General features: G+C 36.8%; 1 protein-coding gene across 1 annotated transcript in view; it reads left to right on the top strand.

Moving 5' to 3' along the window:
- Window positions 1-21300, top strand: part of VWA8 (von Willebrand factor A domain containing 8) — a 427846-nt gene that overhangs the window by 136956 nt on the left and 269590 nt on the right. The window contains exons 15-17 of the mRNA XM_032150771.2: window positions 7006-7174; window positions 9633-9710; window positions 15017-15132. Coding sequence (XP_032006662.1) covers window positions 7006-7174; window positions 9633-9710; window positions 15017-15132 — 363 coding nt within the window. The remainder of the gene's footprint in view (window positions 1-7005; window positions 7175-9632; window positions 9711-15016; window positions 15133-21300) is intronic.

Genomic DNA, 21300 nt, shown 5'->3' with positions numbered 1-21300 from the left:
GTGTGAGCCACCACTCCTGGCCCTTCTGTGAGTTTCATGTTTCTCCTGTGGTATATTCTGATGAACTCTAATCTGGGCTTGTGGCTCTTTATTCTTGTGGCTCCTACATCGTCTTAGATCTCTCTCCACTCCCACTTAGTTTCCTCTGGTCTTTTTTCTTGTACCTTTTATTATTTAGATGTATGTTGAGCCTCCTGGGCTGAACTTCTAATTTTATTTTATTTTCTCTATTATGTTCTGTCAGTATCTTGGTCTGTCCTTAACTTTTCAGAGGTGAGATGTCCTAACAATGGTTCTTCTTTGTTGTCTGAATATTTCTAACAGTTGAAAGCCTAATCCCTTTCCTTATCAGTAGTTTTTCTTTTTACCTGAGAACCACACCATTTTCTTAATTTTGTTGTTAAACACAATCATGTTACAGAATCCACTTCACTCTGATAGTATGGATTGTTGGTAAATTTTTTTAACTTTACTTAGCCTTAATTTAATTTTGTGACTTATTTTTGTCTTTCTGAAAATAAATATGTTCTTTTTTAGGGGTGTAATAGGTTAGATTCTTCTCTTAAGCTGCTTGGCAGTACTTCTTTCAGGACTGTGTTTATTGAGTAGAAGACTGACAGCTTGACTAAAAGACACAGCACAGTGTAAAAGCAGCACATTTGTACTCAGTGAGGAAATTACTTTATTTCATGAGTTGTTCTTGTAAGTAATATGACCCATTATCTAGCATGTGTTGATCCTATATGCTAGTCATAGCTACTACATCACTTTTGGCAGTAGCATTTGAACTCCACATTAGAAACTTATGACCCACATTGTCTGTCCTTTCATTTCTGTACTTAATCACAGAACTGAATTTTAGCAAAGTGATTATTTCTAATAGTCTTTAAAGAAACTCAGCTTTTATTTTATTTACTTATATTAAGCTTTTTTGTGGAAGATTTTGAGAGAGAGAAAAAGGTCAAAGGTAGAAAGACAGGGAAAGTTTTTGTTTTGCTTTTTTAAGAGGAAGAGTTCTGGAGGCTGGGGATGGTGGATGCTCAGGGGGTATCACTTGCAGCTGCCTAACAGAAAGAACAGCTTCTACAGTCTTGTACAAATAAATAAATCTACCTCCAGGGAATCAGTACTCCTAGGACAACTTCTACTACTTTGTAGAATAATGCCTCCTGAGAGTTGGCTTTAAAGCTCTTATTCCAACTATAGCAATTGGATGGTGTTTTTGAACATGAATGTTATAATGGTAATCCATGGAGTCATTCACTCTCTAGGCTCCCAGAATAGTACCCAGATGATCTTATCTATAGACTGATGATTGGAGATAACTGATTTGGCAAGTATAAGTATTTGTTATTGAGTGTTAGCATTACTTCATTCTTTCCTTCAGGTTAAATGTTTATTGAGGGCCAGCTCTAAGATGACACACTTGTTGCCATCTGTGTCGTACCACACATGGAGACAGATATGTAAATAAATAAACACAATGCAGTTTTTTAGTGTTAGACTGCCGGTCTGTATAAAATGCTGTGGAAACACAGAAGACGAATTGACTAGTAACTGTGCCTTGAGAGGTTGGAAAAGGTTTCAGATATTGTTTAAATTGGTAGCTCCCAGGGTTTTCTCCTTGGCCTTTTCTTTTCCTTGGGCAATGTCAGTCACTCTTACATCCTTATCTGTCATTGATATACTGAGCATTCTCAGTATATCCCTTCCCCTCCCCTCTGGTCCCCTTCCCTTCTCTCCACTTCCCTTTTCTTTTTTTTTTTCTTTTTCCATTTCTTTTTCTTTTTGATAGGGTCTCATCTTTCACCCAGGCTGAGGTGCAGTAGTGCTATCATAGTTCACTGCAACTCAAACTCCTGGGCTTGAGCTTTCCTTTTGAATAGCTGGAACTACAGGTGCACACCACCACACTAGACTAATTAAAAATTTATTTTTGTAGAGATAGGGGTCTCTCTATGTTGCCCAGGCTGCTCTTGAACTCTTAGCCTCAAGCAGTCCTCCCTCCTCACCCTCCTAAAATGCTGGGATTACAGGCATGAGACAGTGCACCCATCCAATATACAGAGCATTCTTTAAAAGCACTTTCCAATTTATTTTTGTCTCCTAAGTGCCATCTGACTACTAGATGTCTCTCCTTAGGTGTCTTAGAGAAACTTTGAACTCATTTCTACAAACCTGCTATTCCTCTTAAGTACCTTAACTTAGTGAATGAAACCCCTTCCTCTCCGCACACATAGGCTAGAAGTTTAAAGTGTCTGATCTGTAAATTTGATCACATCACTGTTTAAGTCCTTCAGTGGTTTCCATCGCCTACAGTGTTTAGGGCCAGTATCTGCACATGCCTGCCTTGCCAGCCTCATCTTTCACCTCTCAGGACCAGTACAGCAAACTTCTGCTATTCCTTCAAGAGTGATGTCCTCTGTGAAACCTTCTCTAACATTCCTCTAGCCCTTTCCAAGACCAAGACAGATTTAAGAGCTTCTTTGCTTCTAGACCCAGTTGGTAAATTTAGATACCTGTCCTGCTTTCAGAGAGGAAACTCAGGTAAGGGTAACTCTATTAATCCAGTTTTAGTTGACCTTCTGAGCTAGCAATGTTTCCTTATGTGAACCTAGTAATTAGGAATACTTTGATGCCTTTTAATGACAAAGTCTATTAACTGAGGGTCTCATAATTAACAGCTTCTAGCAGTGGGCTACCAACCCTTTCAACTTTATAGTGTGAAACCCAGTTTCTAAACAATTATATTTGGCTCTTTTGCCAACCTTCATTGTATAGTAATTCTTCACCAAGACTATACATCTTGATGATCTCCGGAGTGCTCTACAGGCTTTTATATTCTCTGCAGGTAATCACACGCCTAACATGCCCTTAGAAGGGTTAGAGTCTTTTTTCATATTACAAGACACCAGGAATGCTGTGGACGTGGTGGTTAGAAATAGTGTGATGGCCACATACACCAGATACTATGCCTGTATTTCCCTCAGGAAAAAGAGACCAAAATAGAACTCCTTCCTTTGATGAGAAAAACTTCTTTAGGGAAAGGGGGAGTATAAATACTATAGGATGCTAAATATGTCTTTTCCTGCTGTTGGCCAGACCATAAATGAGGGGATTGAGAGTTTCTGTCATTAACAGTTTATATTGCCAAGAAAGGGCTTCTGGTTATCTTGGGGAAACAATAAAGATTAGTGGCCTAGTCTTAGATGTACTTATATATGCTCCAGTGTTTTTGCATTTTTATTAAATATTTTATTTATATTTGTTGCTATTGAACACTGAAAACAGTTTATAATCTCTCAGTCTTAGTGGAGAACATAACTGGACATTTGAGCACAATCCTTGATCGGTTATATTCTTTCAACCCTTTTACTCTTACCCATATTTGAAGACAGGATCCAAGCACTATCTCCTAGCTTCCTAGAAAACTTAGTATTTCTTTGCAAGCAAATCAGACCATATAAATTTTTTAAAAAAATTCTAGATAGATCCAGGATTTTATGCCCAAGTCTTTGTGTTTGATTTGCAAAACAAAAAGCCTTAAGGAAATTCTGATTTAGAAAATAATTTTTTCTGAACATTTTTATGGTCAAGGAACCATTTGAAACCCTTTGCCTTGTCATCCCCGACTCCTGCCCTTTTTACCCTCCTCTCTCATCCCCAGTGTTCTGCTTCTGGTCGTTATATAGAGCTCATATTTTCTAGAGTTTTATATAAATGGAATCACACAGTGTGTGCTCTTTTTTGTCTGACTTCTTTCACATAGCTTAAGTGTTTTGAGATCATCCATGTTGTTATGTACATTGATAGTTCCTTTTTACTGCTGAGAAGCATCAGAAAGTACTTTATAAATGATGTAATCATTTATTATTGTATGTTTTGAGTTTGTCTTTTTGATTCAGAGAGTGTACCTCTTCTTACATATTTATTCAGGACCAAGTTTGACTAGCTTTTGGCTGGGACACCATAAGTTCAGTTCTTATTACTTACCTTTGTTTGTCCTTCCCACCAAAGATCTTCAAAAAGTTAATAGCAATGATGGTCATTAACAATAGCAGTATACATTTATTTATTTAGCGTCTGCTCTCTTCCCCAAGTATTACACTAGACCCTGTCTGATAAAAAGATGCATAAGGAATGTGTTCATGCAGTTTGCTACACTGCACAGGAAAAAAGGGAAATATGGTCTGTGTACAGAACTGTATAACTCTGGGTTCTAAATTGGAACATTAGTATTGTAGTATGGAAAACTAATGATGAAATCTGTTCTAGCTCATGATTGATGTTCTTTATAGAAACCTTCCATATTATTCTTTCAAGTTCCCCAATGTGCAAATTCAATGAAAATGTACCGTAGGATTCCCTTTAAAAACTGGAGATTTTTGAAGTCTTTTTTTGTTTTATTAAAAGCTCTGTTGAGGTATGATTGACATATAATAAGAGCTCATATTTTCTAGAGTTTTATATAAATGGAATCACACAGCGTGTGTTCCTTTTTTGTCTGGCTTCTTTCACATAGCTTAAGTGTTTTGAGATCATCCATGTTGTTATGTACATTGATAGTTTGTTCCTTTTTACTGCTGAGAAGCATCAGAAAGTACTTCCTACAAACTCACACTTATGCCCACAGACAAACATATTGACTTCGATATTTTTATTTTAAAAATTGTTTTAAATGATCTTTTTGCTCTCTAAATCTGTAATCTTTAGGAAATAATATCTTTTTGTCTGAAATTAAGCCATATCTTTAGTTTCATTTATTTTTTTGTTTTGCTAAAATTTTAGTAAAATTAAACCTAACCTTAATTTTAAATTTTAATGGCACTTATCTCATAATTTTTTCATTATCTATCACTTCTTCAGTCTTTGTATTACCCACCAGTTTATCACATCACCTTAAGCACACAGCAGATCCTCTGCTCTCTTTCAGGCTTGTGGAAGTCATCATCAGGAAATGACTTCCCATGTAACCTATTTGTACATAAGGAAGCCTTTAGGGAGAACCTAGCAAACAAAAAGGCCCTTCTCATCCTGTTATTCAGTAGTTTGGTGACTGTTTTTATAATCATTATACACTTCTCTGCCTAACATACCAGCTGTCTTAGAAACTGCCTTCTTCAAATTTGGCCAGCTTACTTAAGAACCCTGCTGGAGTCAATACTAAAAAGCAAGCTATCGACAATATATGGGCCAGTAAATGACCATCACCTTTAAATGTAAACCATTTAGCATGCTCTCATTTTAGTTGTTCTTTTAGTTCTAATTTTACAGCTCCACTGTGGTACCTGGCTTCCTGATCTACTGGTTTAAGGATATAAATTAGACTTCCCCTTTTGGCTTGCCTGTTGTATTTTGACTTTGTTTATTCCCTGATTTGGTATCCTTCACTATCTTAACTGAGAAACTACATCTGCAGCTTTAATTTTGGGTAGCCAAACCAGGCTATTTCTCTCCTACCCTTTTTTGTCCTAACTAGGAGAGAGGAGGATCAAGGATACATCCAACATCTGTTGCTGGGCTTTATGGCAGTTTTCTGGATTACAGCAAACCACTTAGCAGAAGTGGAAAATGGAATAACCTTCGTCTTTGGCTTTCCCTCACAGGATTTTCTGTGTCCAGTTTCTGTCACATGGCTATCTACTTACTAGCAATCTTAAGTAATTGTGCTATCCTCTGGATTTTCAGGCACTGTCCATGTTGTTATCCTTCCCTCTTTTTCCAGAACAACTCTTGGACAGATCACTCCCCCAGGCCCTGCTAAAACACCTGCAAATAAGTCTTTTTCTTTCTACCTAGAGGGAAATGAAATGACATCTGGTTGTATTTGTGAATTCATTTCATGTAGGCCTTTCATGTGACCAATTTCTAAAAATTGGTTTCCCCTTGTTTTCAAATGATGATGTGGCCTCTAAAATTACAGATCATGCCGTCAGGGACTTGGTAGACATGCCTGTTGTATTGATGGCACTTGGTCTTAAACTCTTCAGAGTACTCAACTGATTCTTTCCACTTGTATCCTACCTCCTAGTATTCTAGTTGCTTAGTCACTTAACTTTTGAGCTGTAATATAATGTTATAGTTAATGGTGAAATGCCAGTTAGGTACCTATATTTTTGTTTTTCTGAAGCTCTTGGCAAGTGTTTATGTTTTATCCTTTCTCTTAGCAAGAACTATATTACCCTCAAAAAGCATATTTCTGCTGGGTTTTTCAGTAGAATTGATAAAAATGGACAATATTATCCACATGATTAAGATTCTGATACAGGGTTTCTAGTTCTTCCAAAAATAATTCAAGTCATTTCACAAAACAGAGGAAGTCTTATCTTACTCCTCTGTGTGTCCTAGAAAATTTACATGCTTCCTCAGTTTCCCTACCAGAGTTTTAAAAGAGATCACTTTAAAATCATAACATTTCCTATAAAAATGACAAAAGAGTGCTTTCTATAAAGGTTTTATTTTCTCTGCCTTTTTAAGACTTAGGTGTTCTTATTCCCAATCTAAATTTTAAATTCAATCTAACCCTTTATGTTTCTTACATTTTCTGTACTGTAAAGTCTCCTTATCCTGAATTGTGCCTCTTGGTCTTTTTGATTGACATAGCGTGGGTTCCTTGTGAGATAGGAGATTCTGAGGGGTTTTAAATGAATAAAGATGGTCTATATAATGAATGTGAACTGGATGGGATTTTATTTCAAGACACTATGGAGAAAATATGTTGTAGGCATAACAGTATATCAAAAGCAGTGGTTCGTGCCAGGGCTGGAGTTTCATGGGTGGTTATTGTACAACATTTACTAACAGTGTAGTAGGTGATTGTTTGTTTTGATCTTATGTTCTTAGAATGTCCTGACTTTGTTTTTTTCAAAGCTAACCCTTTGTATGATAACATTGACATTATTAACAGCATGATAGCCCTAACATTGCCTAGACTTTAGTTACCATGATCTGATTTCTACATGAAAGATATGTTATGTTTTTTTTTTCATTTTTTTCCTATTTTAGATCCATTTTTCCTATCCATCCCTCCTTCAGAATCATTGCCTTGGCAGAACCCCCTATTACTGGAAGCACAGCACACCAGTGGTTGGGACCAGAATTCTTAACCATGTTCTTTTTCCATTATATGAAACCACTTGTGAAAAGTGAAGAAATCCAAGTGATTAAGGAAAAGGTAAGAAGAAAGCCAATCTTAGTCTATTTTCTACAGCTGAGCTCTTTTTAAGGCACTCTGATACATGCTGAAGTAGAGTTAGACATTTTTAGTTTTTTCTTCCCATTTACTCCCAAATTTCCTCATACAGTGGTGAAGGTCAGTGGTTCTTAAACTTCCACATTTTTCAGCATCATCTGGAGGACCTGGTAAAACACAGGTTTCTGGGCTCCATCTCCATAGTTTTTGAGCTAGTAGATCTGGGATGGTATATTAAAATTTGTATTTCTAACAAGTTCTCAGGTGATACTGATGCTGCTGGTCTGAGAACCACACTGTAAGAACCATGGATGTGGCCTATCTCTCCTCTTTCCTCAGGTGGAGGCCATTTTCGAATCCCTTTTATTTTTCTGTTTAGTGAAAGGTGACTATTTTAAGTTCCTACTATAAAAGGAGGCCAGACACATAAATAGTAAGTAGTCCTGGTCTCTCAAGACTGTAATGTATCCTGTACTTGCCTGATTAGTCCTTTGATGACTTCTAGTGTGTGTGCCTTAATCAAGCATTGTGGTTAGCACTTTTGGAGTTTTAGAACTGCACTCTTCAATGCAGTAGCACTAGCCACGTTAAATAATAATAATAATAATTATTATTATTATTATTATTATTTGTTTGAGACTAAGTCTTGCTCTATTGCCCACACTGGAGTGGTGTGATCTCGGCTCACTGAAACCTCTGCCTCCTGGGTTCAAGGCTCCTGCCTCAGCCTCCCAAGTAGCTGAGACTACAGGTGCACACCACCACACCTGGCTAATTTTTCTATTTTTAGTAGAGATAGGGGTTCACCATGTTGGCCAGGCTGGTCTTGAACTCCTGGCCTCAACTGATCTGCCCGCCTCAGCCTCCCAAAGTGCTGGGATTACAGGCGTGAGCCACCACACCTGACCATGTTAAATTAATTTTTAAAAAATTCGGCTGGGTGTGGTGGCTCATGCCTGTAATCTCAGCACTTTGGGAGGCCAATGTGGGCGGATCACCTGAGGTCAGGAGTTCGAGACCAGGCTGGCCAACATGGTGAAACCTTGTCTCTACTAAAATACAGAAAATTAGCTGGACTTGTTGGTGCGCACCTGTAATCCCAGCTACTCGGAAGGGTGATGCAGGAGAATTGCTTGAACCCAGGAGATGGAGGTTGCAGTGAGCCAAGATCACACCGCTGCACTCCAGCCTGAGTGACAGAGTGAGACTCTGTCTCGGGGAAAAAAAAAAAAAAAAAAAAAAAAATTCCGTTTCTCAGTCTCTTTTCGAGTACTCAGTATCTACATGGGAGCTTTTGGCTACCATATTAAACAGCATATATACAATGTTTATCATCATAGAAGGTTCTATTGGACAGTACTGTTCTAGATCACTAATTATTAACCTTCTATTTAAATGCATTTATTCCCTTTGAAACATCTGAATGAACTTATTAATTGTAGGTCTTGTAAGCATGGTTGTAAATAAAGGCATAGGTTTTAGAGTTTAACGACTTGGCTCTCAATGTGAAATCCACTACTTATTAGCTTCTAGATTTTGAGTAAATTACTCATAGTTTCCTCATCTAAAAATGGGGATATACTATTTATTACATCATAGGATTGATTTAAAGAATAAAAGAAATAAAGTATATGTGGACTAGGACTTAGCATTTAAAAAAATTCTAATTACTTAAATGACCAATGAAACCCTAAGCAGTATTCTTCTAAAATTATCACACTGTCCTAGTCATTGTTTTAGTATCTTTTTTTGATCTTTTAAAATTAAAACCTTAAATTTGGTATTGCTTAAATAAAAATTGCTTATAGCTTAATTAAGTACTTAATTGAAGTTTGTTATAGTTAAAAGCAATCGATACGTGTTATTTGGGCAGTTGCTCTTCCGAGTTCATTGATATGTTGATCATACCCCTCAAATATGTGTTTTACATGTTTTTGGAAAAATGGACACCTTGAGTATCCATTCTTTAAATAAATGTACCTAATGTACCTTATGTCACTTAGATACGTATGTAAGATTGCTGCTAAATAAGGGAACTTGGTTTCAGTAAGAAAACACCTAATTCGTACTTAAAATGTCATGCTGAAGCTAACAAAATAGAAAATGATGATACATGAAAAGTTCTTTATGGGTACACTATGGGCCAGTTTTAAATTGTGTTAAAGGCTCCCTTCAGTTTTATCGTGGTGATAGAATTGTATATGGAGAAGAGTGTCTTGGTTTAAGTTACCTGATTCCTAAAGAGAAAGCAGGGATTTCAGTGTTTCCTAAGAGGTTGAATAAGCAACTTTATCCATAAATTAAACGTGTAACCAACAATGAATGACTTTTCTAAAAATGTAATTCTAATATTATTTGCTAAGTAGTCATAATTTCTGATTGATTGATCAGATATCCCAATTTATGCCTTCTGTTTGTCCTCAACTCTCTCAAAAAATAGGTCCCAAATGTACCTCAGGAAGCTCTGGATAAGTTATTATCATTTACACACAAACTCAGAGAAACACAGGATCCAACGGTAAGTCTAGGCTTTTTCCACAGGATTTTCTATTGTTGACATGCTGCTGGTTTTCTTTTCTTAGAATTCAGTACTTGAAATCTATTTTTTAAGCTGCTATTTTATTTTTCAGAATCCCTTATGCTATGCCTTTGTTCTGTGCATATGGTTTACTCCGATTTCAGTGATTTTAACGTTTCTTCCAGCTCCTCCTCGCTGATGTTATAGAAAGAAACTTGTAACTCCAGAGTACTTCATGTTCATGGGGGGTTCTGCTCTGTCCCCTCTGTCTCCTATGCTGAGCAGTGTTATCTATTCTCATGGCTTCAAGTACCTATCACAAGTTAATGCCTACATCTTTATGTTCAGCTTCTAACTTCTCATTTCTGATTGACTTGTATTTCCATTCCCAGATGGCATGCTAGAAAGATAGAGGACTGTCACTGTTTAACTCTGTGAGTCTCAGTGTTCTCATCTGTAAAATGGGAACAGTACCGTCTACCGCATAAAATGGTCTCAATGATTAAACATAAAAATGTGTATAAAGAATCTCCTTCTTAGTAACTGCTTACTAAACGTTAATTTCTTCCACTTTCTCCCTGGATACACTGAGATCATTGTAAATTCACATATCTTGTACAACTAAACTGTCTTTCTATTTTAAATCTCTTCTTGTTCTTGATTTAATTTCTTGACTTTGTTGATAATCTAGCTGCCAAATTACCTAAATTAGAAACCTAAACATCATTGTTGATTCCTTGCTTTCCTGCTGTCTTTACTTAATCTGAAAACAAATCTCACCAGTTAAGCATCTTGATGTCTCGTCTGTTCTCTTATCTATTGTCAGTAACTGTCCTAGTAGTGGATTTCATAATCTTTCTCCTATAATATTATATTCTCTTGACTGCCTTCTTTACCAATAATTCATTCATCATATGACTCTCTAGTAATTTCCTGTTGCTATTGTAACAAGTTACCATAAATTGATAGCTTAAGATAATAGAAATTTATTTTTTCTTTGTCTGGACAACAAAAGTCTGAAATCAGTATGATTGAGCCAGAATCAAAGTGTCAGCAAGGTTGCACTCCATCGGAGGCTCCGGGGAAAATCTATTCCTTGCCTCTTCTGGGTTTTGGTGGCTGCCAACATTCCTTGACTAGTGGACTCACCATATCGATCCTGCCTTCATCTTTACATTACCTTCTCCCCTGTGTTTGTGTCAAATCTCTCTCTTCCTCCCTCCTACAAGGGTATATAAGATTACATTTAGGGTCCACACACATAGTGCAGCATAATCTCCACATCTCAAAATCCTTAATTTTATTTGCAAAGTCAATTTTGCCGTAGAAAGTAACATTGACAGTTTCCAGAGATTAGGATGTGGATTTTTGGGGGGATAAGGGTGGTCACTTTCTGGCTGTCACAGGTCCCCTGTTAATCCCCCTCTGGGGCCTCATTCCAAATACTTTCTCCTTTACCCATTGTTTTTAGCTACACTGGTGTCTTTGTTGTTCCTTGAACTTACTAGTGCCTGCCCCAAGGACTTTGTCACTTGGTGTTTCCTCTGCCTAGATCATTCTTCCCTGGATAGCTGCATGTTTACTCACTTTCCTTTTTGGGATTTGTTCAGGTGGTCACCTTTTCTGTGAGGCCTTCCTGAAGCCATCTAGAATCAAATTTCTGTTCCATTTTTTTCTATCCCTCTTTCTGCTTTAAGATTCTTTATAGGGCTTCTTACTCTTTGACATAATGTATGTTTTACTCACTAATTTTTTGTTGTCCATCTTCCATCACTCGGATTTCAGTTCCAGGATTGCAGGGGTTTTTTCTTTGTTCCCTGTAGTCTCCCCAGCATCTGGAACTTTGCACAGTAGCTATTCCTGATTTGCATAGTGTTCCTACTGTGCAAAGTTCCAAATGCTGGCAATACTACAGAGAACAAAGTTAGAGATTAGTAATGTATTCCACAAGTATCTGTTAAATAAATGGATGAATGAATCTTCCATATTGTCCCTGGAATGATCTTTCCCAAATCCATTTCCTAAGTTCTTCCCCTTGTTTAAAACCGTTAAGGGATTGATTCTCTTTGCCTGTAGACTGAAGACAGCCTGCTAAACATGCCTGCTGAGTTCCCTCTGACCCTAAGCTGCTCATCAAGCCTCAGTTTCTACAAACTCTTTTGAAGCATCCTCAGCTCTTCCCACACTTAGCTTCTTGCTGTTTTCTAATATCGCTTATACTCAAATGTCTCTGCCTTAGATAATGCCTAGAATGTGCTTTCCCTCCATCCAGTTGTCCCTTAGTTTCTCTCTTCTCTTAAGTCTCTCTCAGCCCCCTTAGGCAGCAGTAACTAATATCTCCAATCTGCTTTCATGACACTTGACATACATTTCTGATGTTGACCTATTGCAGTTGTATTATAATTTACTTTTATTTCCGCAGTTGCTATTTGAACTCCTTGAGACTAAGTCTTATTTGTTCTTTTATTCCCATTTCCCAGCCTGCAGCCTGGCACATAATAGACACTTAAATCTTTGGTGAATTAATGAATAAATTGATTAATTAAAATTTTATTAACAGATTGTCCCTAGAGTTTTCTCTCCTTTAGAACATGCTACATTTTCATTCTTTTATAAAAATGTAGAAAAATAATGTTTAATAATTTCTGATGAGAACCTTTATGTTTTTAAGCTGAAGTGTTACTAATCATGTTAATATGAACAAACCCTTCGAGGTGTACTCTTAAACTGTATAACCATGGTAACTAGGGGAATGTGCTTCATATTCCCCCCCCCCTTTTTTTTGCAAGATAAAACTGCAGTTAGAAATTTGATATAAATGTTAAATACATTAGGAATTTTTAAAGTATACTCTCAATTTTTAATTGATAATAATGTGAGAGCAGAGATTACCAAACCCTTTATTCAACACTTAAATGGCCCAACACAAAGCTTATCTCTCATTTTCTCAACGCTGGTTATTATTGCAAAGCATTTTGGTGCTTTCAACTAGAAGAACTGGAGAATTGGTGTTCAAATATATGAGCATTCCTTATTGATCACTGGAATGAAGTGTGAAGCCTGAATTCAGTGTCATGCTTAGAATGAGATTAGAATGTTATACCCTATGGTTTAACAGGACTCTTATAAGAATCCTCTGGTTACAGTCATTTGTCAAATATTTTTATGATTAAAATATGAATTTTTCATGGTCCTAGGTATTAAAAATGGGAATTTCTGAGTTATATTTGACTTTTGATATCAGTCACATTGCCTGAATTTTATCCTCAATACATGTTTCTTTCTCATAGCAAGTCAGTTGCCAAGTTTGTTGTATCCTACTCTCCATTCTTGTTGCCATAAACTTACTGTAGGACTTTTTCGTTTTATAGGCAGATTATTGAAGTAGCTTTCTGTTTCCTATCTCAGTTCTCTCTGTCCTTCAACTACTTTCTGTACTGCTGCTGATTTAAATTAGGAAGTAGGCTAGTAATAACCTGATTCTAAAACCATGTTATGACTTTACACATAGCAGAATCCCAGTGCCTTTAAGAATAAAGCCAAACCCCTCAGAGTATCATTCATAGGTCTTTGTTGTTTGAAAGCAAGCCTTCCAGCAGGACCTTCTAGAAAAGCTGGTCTGATTTCCTCATGTTCTACTTGGGGTTCCATTCCTTTTGCTTTCGTGCCTTTGATCAGAGGATTTTTCATGCCCATTTGAATATTTTAACTGCCTATAACAGCTGTCTACTGTTCCACTTATTTTAGCATTGAAGTATATACTATTTTGAGTTGTAATTTATGATTTATTATATTTGAATATTGTCTCCATGTCTGGAATGCAAACAGGAATGGACGAAATGTTTGCTTGTAAATGAGTTCTTTGAAACTTAAAATGTGTTTTTTAATAGAAGAAAGGATATGTGGTGGTCATGCTTCCAACCTAATTCCCAAAAGAAATATAATACTAATGTTGTAGCTGAGATAGAATACTAAGAGCAGACCAATATCTCATGGAGATGTGAAATAAGGAAGGATAAATAAATTAATTTTTTTCTTCTTTGGGACATACGGAGATGACCTTAGGTGGAACATTAAAACAAGCAAATGCGCAGTGTGTCTTTGACATTCTCCCCTCATCCATTCTGAACCCTTTGTTAATTTCATAGAGTCCTCTTCTCCAGGCCCTTGAGTGCTCAGGGCCACTTTACTGCTCTTATCACCCTCTGTGACATTTCATACTGACCTGCCTTGCCCTCCCAAAGGTCCAGTTGCTTCAAAAGTGCTTCTGTCCTGTGGTTTTCAGTGAAAATCACTGTCTTCTAATGCTGCTGATCTAAGTTAGGAATTAGGCCAGTAATAATCTCATTTACTAAATATATGCTAATATGTAGGTCCCATCACCTTTCTCTGCTGGGGTTTTTGTTTTCATTTTAAAGAGGCTGACTTTTTAAATAACAGTTGTTGCCATTTGTTGAGCACCCATATGCGTGTGACATGTGCTAAGTACTTTAGAATCATTTTCTAATTTAACCTTCATAACAACCTTAAAGGTGAGGGTATTACTATTGCCATTTTAAAGTTGAGGGAACTGAGGCTTGGAAAGGTTAAGTAATTTGCCAAGGTAACACAGCTAATAAATAGGATACCGACTTATCTGATTCCAAAGCCTATAAACTTTACCATTATATTATGCTGCCTGCCAAAAGAATTTCAACAAATATTTATTGAGTACTTACCATGTCCTGAGTTCTGTACTAGCAACTTTATTCGTGGAATTTTGGGAAATGTAATATAACAAAGTGAAATTATTCTGACAGCATAGGGGAAGGATTCAAAACAGCAAGCTGCAACACAAGTGACAAATTGGTTGACACCTCTGTGGTCAACAGCCTAAATTGTTTACAACTTTTTGGCTATTTTAGAAACCACGGATTTGCTTAAAGCTTTAAACATTTCCATGGTATCTTAACACCTTGGCTTTGTGTAAGCAGAAAAAGTGAACAGTCAATCATCAGTCTAAGTCCAGTGTGACCTTTGTTATGTAACATCCTTCCCCCATTGCCCCTCCCATCTCCAACTTAGCACAATTAAAATACGTTAATTAAATTAATTGATAAATACTTTAGATTTTTTAAAAACTATCTTCAAGGATGTTTTAAGTGTAAATTGGTTTCTGTTTATTTTGGTTTTAATTAATTAACAGCACATACTTTAAGTTTGGCCTTACCCCTTCAGTAATAATGAATTCTGCTGTGATATCCATCTAAAGGGACTTTAGCAAGTTGAAACAAGACTCTTAACACAATGTATTTGTCTTTTGATAGGCACAGTCGTTAGCGGCATCACTTTCTACCAGACAACTGTTGCGAATTTCTCGTCGGCTGTCACAGTATCCTAATGAAAATCTTCACAGTGCTGTTACTAAAGCCTGCCTTTCCAGGTAAACATATTCTTTCTCACTGCATGTAAGTTTCTGGATCTTCACTAAAACTGTAAGATAAGTTTAACTGATGGTGTATATTCCCAATTCTTCAAAATATGTTGGTCTGAATATAGAGCTATTTCAGCATTGCCTTCACTGATTAGAACTTATTTAATACAACATATTATCTTTTAAAATTAATTTTTGGTCCCAGCATCACCAGAAGCAGATGTTGGTACTGTGCTTCCTGTACAGCCTGCAGAACCATGAGCCAAAATAAAACCTCTTTTATTTATAAAAAAATAAAATAAAATAAATTTTTATCCTTAATTTGTATGGGTACATAGTCAGTATATATTTATGGGGTACATGAGATACTTTGATACAGGCATACAATAAGTAATAATCACAACAGAGTGAATGCCATATCCATCACCCTAAGCATTTATCATTTCTTTGCATTATGAACATTCCAATTATACTTTTAGTTACTTAAAAATGAACAATAAATTATTGTTGACTATAGTCACCTTGTTGTGCTATCAAATACTAGATCTTCATTCTATCTATGTTTTTATACCCATTAACCATTCCCTTCCCCACTTCTCACTACCCTTCCCACCTCTGGTAACCATCCTTCTACTCTCTCTTTATGAATTCTATTGTTTTAATTTTTAGCTTTTAGAAATGAGTGAAAACATGTGAACTTTGTCTTTCTATGCATGGCTTATTTCACTTTAAATAATGTGCTGTAGTTCCATCCATGTTGTTGCAAATGACAGAACTTCATTCATCCTTTTTTATGGCTGAACAGTACTCTATTGTGTGTGTGTGTACAACATTATCCATTTGTCTGTTGATGAACACTTAGGTTGCCTCCAAATCTTAGCTATTGTGAATAGTGCTGCAATAAACATGGTAGCGCAGACCTCTCTTCAATATATGGATTTTCTTTCTTTTGGGCATATACCTAGCATATACCTAGGATTGGTGTGTCATATGGTTGTTGTAGTTATTTTTTTTTTCTTTTTTTGAGGAACTCCATACAGTTCTCTATAGTGGCTATACTAACTTACATTTCCACCCACAGTGTACAAGGGTTCCCTTTTCTTCACTTACTTGCTGGTATTTGTTATTGCCTATCTTTTGGATAAAAGCCATTTTAATTGGGGTGAGGTGATACCTCATTATAGTTTTGATTTGCATTTCTCTAGTCATCAGTGATGTTGAGTACCTTTTCATATACCTGTGTGCCATTTGTATCTCTTCTTTTGAGAAATTTCTATTCAGATCTTTCATGCATTGTATAATCAGATTATTAGGCTTTTTCCTACTGAGTTGTTTGAATTCATATATTTTATCAATCCCTTGTCAGATGGATGATTTGCAAATATTTTCTCCCATTCCGTGGGTTGTCTCTTCACTTCATTGACAATTTCCTTTGCTGCACAAGAAGCTTTTTATCTCAATGTGATCCTATTTGTCCCATTTTTGCTTTGGTTGCCTGTGCTTGTGGGGAATTACTTAAGAAATATTCGTCCTGACCAATGTCTTGGAGAGTTTTTCCAATGCTTTCTTTTAGTAGTTTCATAGTTTGAGGTCTTAGATTTAATTCTTAATCCATTTTGATTTGATTTTTGTATATGGCAAGAGATGGGGTCTACTTTCATTCTTCTGCATGTGGATATCCAGTTTTCCCAGCACCATTTATTGAAGAGACTGTCCTTTCCCCAATGTATGGTCTTGACACCTTTGTCAAGAATGAGTTCACTGTAGGTGTATGGATTTGTTTCTGGGTTCTCTATTCTGTTCCGTTGGTCTATGTATCTGTTATGCTAGTACTATGCTGTTTTGGTTACATAGCTCTATAGTATAATTTGAAGTCAGGTAATGTGATTGCTTCCGTTTTGTTCTTTTTGCTCAGGATGGCTTTGGCTATTCTGGGTCTTTGTGGTTTCATATAAATTTTAGGATTATTTTTCTATTTCTGTAAAGAATGCCATTGATATTTTGACAGGGATTGCATTTAATCTGTAGATTGTTTGTGGTAGTATGGACATTTTAACAGCATTGATTGTTCCAATCGATAAAACATGGAATATCTTTGCATTTTTTGGCATCCTCTTCAATTTCCTGCATTACTGTTTTATAGTTTTCATTGTAGGGGTCTTTCCCTTCTTTGGTTAAGTTTATTCTCATATATATATTATTTTATTTGTAGCTGTTGTAAATTGGATTACTTTTTTATTTCTTTTTCAGATTGTTCACTTTTGACATACACAAGTGCTACTGATTTTTGTATGTTGATTTTGTGTCCTGCAACTTTAATGAATTTGTTGATCAGTTCTAACAGGTTTCTGTTGGAGTCTTTAGGTTTTTTTTTCAAGTATAAGCTCGTATCATCTGCAGACAAGGATAATGTAATTTTTTCCTTTCCAGTTTGAGTACTCTTCATTTCTCTCTTGTATCCAATTGCTCTAAGTAGGCTTTCCACTACTGTGTTGGATAACCGAGGTGAAAGTGTGTATCCTTGCCTTGTTTCAAATCTTAGAGGAAAGGCTTTCAGTTTTTCCCATTCAGTATTGATATGGGTTGGATCTGTGTCCCTGCCCAAATCTCGTGTCTAATTCTAATCCCCAGTGTTGGAGGTGGGGCCTGGTGGGGACTGGATCATGGGGGTGGATTTCCCCCTTGCTGATGGTCTCATGACAGTGAGTGAGTTCTCATGAGATCTGGTTGTTTAATAAAAGTTTGTGGCACCTCCCTGCCTCTCTCTCTTTCTCCTGCTGTGACAGTGTGAAATGCTTGCTCCCCCGTTGACTTCTGCCATGATTTTAAGTTTCCTAAAGCCTCCCCATAAGCCAAGAAAATGCCAGCGTCATGTGTCCTGTACAGCACCATGAGCCAATTAAAGTTCTTTTCTTTATAAATTACTCAGTCTCAGATATTTCTTTATAGTAGTACAAAAACGGACTAATGCAAGTATGATACTAGCTGTAGGTCTGTTATATATGGCTTTTATTGTGTTGAGGTATGTTCCTTCTATACTCAGTGTTTTTTTTTTAAAAGTTTATTTTTATTTTGTTAGTTATTTTAAATACAGAGTCTCATTTTGTTGCCAGGCTGTATAGTTTTTGTCTTGAAGTCTATTTTGTCTGATGTAAGTATAGTGACTCCTGTTTTTTGTTTGTTGGTTGGTTTGTTTGATTTGACATGGAATATTTTTTTCTGTCCCTTTATTTTCAGTCTATGTATCATCATATGTGAAGTATGCTTGTTGTAGACAACAGATCGTAGTGCAGTGGCTCTTCACAGGCACGATCTCCCTGCTGATCAACACAGGAGTTTTGACTGGCTCTTTTTCTGACCTGGGCCAGTTCACTCCTCCTTAGGCAACCTGGTGGTTCCCCGCTCCTGGGAGATTACCATAGTGATGCTGAACTTAGTGCGGATACCCAGTCAGTATAGTGCATTACAACCCAGAATGCCTGGGCTCAAGCCATTCTCTTGCCTGAGTGTCCTCAGTAGCTGGGACTACAGGCATGCACCACTGTGCCCAGCTATCCTCATCATTTGGAGGGTTTTCATCATGAAGGGATGTTGAATTTTATAAAATTCTTTTTCAGCATCAATTGAAAAGATCACATGGTTTTTGTTTTTCATTCTGTTGATATGATGCATCACATTGACCGATATGCATGTGTTTAACCATGCTGGCCTCCCTGGCACAAATCCCACTCGGTCATGATGGATGATCTTTCTAATATGTTGTTGAGATTGGCTTGCTACTATTTCGTTAAGGATTTTTGCGTCAACATTTGTCAAGGATATTGGCCTGTAGTTTTGTTTTTTTGATGTGTCTTTCTCTGGTTTTGGTATCAGGGTAATAGTGGCCCTGTAGAACAAGTTTGGAAATATTCCGTCCTCCTCTATTTTTCAGAATGGTTTCAGTAGGATTGGTATTAGTTCTTCTCTAAATGGTCAAATTCAGCAGGCAAGCGATCAGGGCCCAGGCTTTTCTTTGCTGAAGACTTTTTATTATGGTGTCTATCTCGTTACTTGTTATTGGTTTGTTCACATTTTGTATTTCTTCATAGTTCAATCTTGGGAGGTTGTGTGTGTTTAAGAATTTCTCCATTTCTTCTTGGTGTTCCAATGTATTGGCATATAGTTGCTCATGGTAGCTTCTAATGATCCTTTGTATTTCTGTGGTAACAGTTCTAACGTCTGCTTTTTCATCTCTGATTTTATTTATTTGAATCTTCCTTTTTTCTTAGTTGGGGTAAAGGTTTGCCAATTTTATCTTTGCAAAAAACTAACTGTTCATTTCATTAATCTTTTGCTTTTTTTTTTTTTTTTTTGAGATGGAGTCTCACTCTGTCGCCAGACTGGAGTGCAGTGGCGCAACCTTGGCTCACTGCAATCTCCCCCTGCGGGTATCAAGCAATTCTCCTGCCTCTGCCTCCCGAGTAGCTGGGATTACAGGCATATGCCACCATACTCAGCTAATTTTCGTAGTTTTTTTTTGTTTGTTTGTTTTTGTTTGTTTTTTGTTTTTTTGTTTTTTTTGTTTTTTTTTTTTTTTTTTTTGAGACAGAGGCTTGCTCTGTTGCCCAGGCTGGAGTGCAGTGGCATGATCTTGGCTCACTGCAACCTCTGCCTCCCAGGTTCAAGCTATTCTTCTGCCTCAGCCTCCCAAGCAGCTGGGACTACAGGCATGTGCCACAATGCCCGGCTAATTTTTTGCATTTTTGTAGATATGGCGTTTCACCATATTGGCCAGGATGGTCTCGATCTCCTGACCTCGTGATCTGCTGGCCTCGGCCTCTCAAAGTGCTGGGATTACAGGCGTGAGCCACTGCACCCAGCCTATCCTTTCATGTTTTAATTTAAATGTTATTTGTTTCTGCTCTGATATTTATTAGCTCTTTTCTTGTACTAATTTTGGGTTTGGTTTGCTCCTGCATTTCTAGTTCTCCAAGATACATTGTTAGGTTATTTGAAGTTTTTCTATTTTTTTGATGTAGGCTCTTATTGCTATAGACTTTTCTTTTATTATAGTGCTTTCGCTATATCCTATAGGTTTTGGTGTGTTTCCATTTTCATTTGTTTCAATAAATTTTTCAGTTTTCTTCTTAATTTCTTAATTGTCTCACTGATCATTCAGGAACCTATTGTTTAGTTTCCATGTATTTGTGTAGTTTCCAAAATTCCTCTAGATATTGATTTCTAGTTTTATTCCATTGTGGTCAGAGAAGATACTTGACATCATTTCTTTTTTTTTTTAATTTATTTTTGAATTTTTTAAGACTTGCTTTGTGGCCTAATATATGGTCTCTCCTTGAGAATGATCCATGTGCTGAGAAGAATGTGTATTCTGCAGCCATTGGATCCCATGTTCTGTAAATATCGGGAGGTCCATTTGGTCTGTAGTGCAGATTAAGTCCAACATTTCTTTTTTTCTTTTTCTTTTTTTTGAGATGAAGTTTCGCTCTTATTGCCTAGGCTGGAGTGCAATGGTGCAATCTTGGCTCACTGCAACCTCCGCCTCCCAGGTTCAAGCGATTCTTCTGCCTCAGCCTCCTGAGTAGTTGAGATTACAGGCATGCACCACCATGCCCAGCTAATTTTTGTATTTTTAGTAGAGAAGGGGTTTCTCTATGTTGGTCAGACTGGTCTCAAACTCCCAACCTCAGGTGATCTGCCCATCTCGGCCTCCCAAATTGCTGGGATTACAGGCATGAGCCACTGCACCCAGCCAAGTCCAATATTTCTTTGCTGATTTTCTGTCTGGGTGATCTGTCCAATGTTGAAGTCTCCAGCTATTATTGTATTGGGGTCTATCTCTCTCTTTTGCTCAAAAATATTTGCTTTTATATATTTGGGTGCTCTAGTGTTGGGTGTATATATATTTAAAATTGTTATATGCTCTTGCTGAATTGACCCTTTTATCATTGTATAGCAATCTTCTTAGTCTCTTCTTATAGTTTTTGTCTTGAAATCTATTTTGTCTGATATAAGTATAGCGACTGCTGGTTTTCTTTTGTTTGTTTGTTTCATTTGGCATGGAATATTTTTTTCTGTCCCTTTATTTTCAGTCTGTGTATCTTCATGTGTGAAGTGTGTTTCTTGTAGACAACAGATCATTGAGTCTCATTTTTTAAAATCCATTTTGCTACTCTGTCT

Source organism: Hylobates moloch, unplaced genomic scaffold (genome assembly GCF_009828535.3).
Source record: "Hylobates moloch isolate HMO894 unplaced genomic scaffold, HMol_V3 SCAFFOLD_4, whole genome shotgun sequence".
NCBI lineage: Eukaryota > Metazoa > Chordata > Mammalia > Primates > Hylobatidae > Hylobates > Hylobates moloch.
This window is presented reverse-complemented; position numbering and strand designations above follow the sequence as displayed.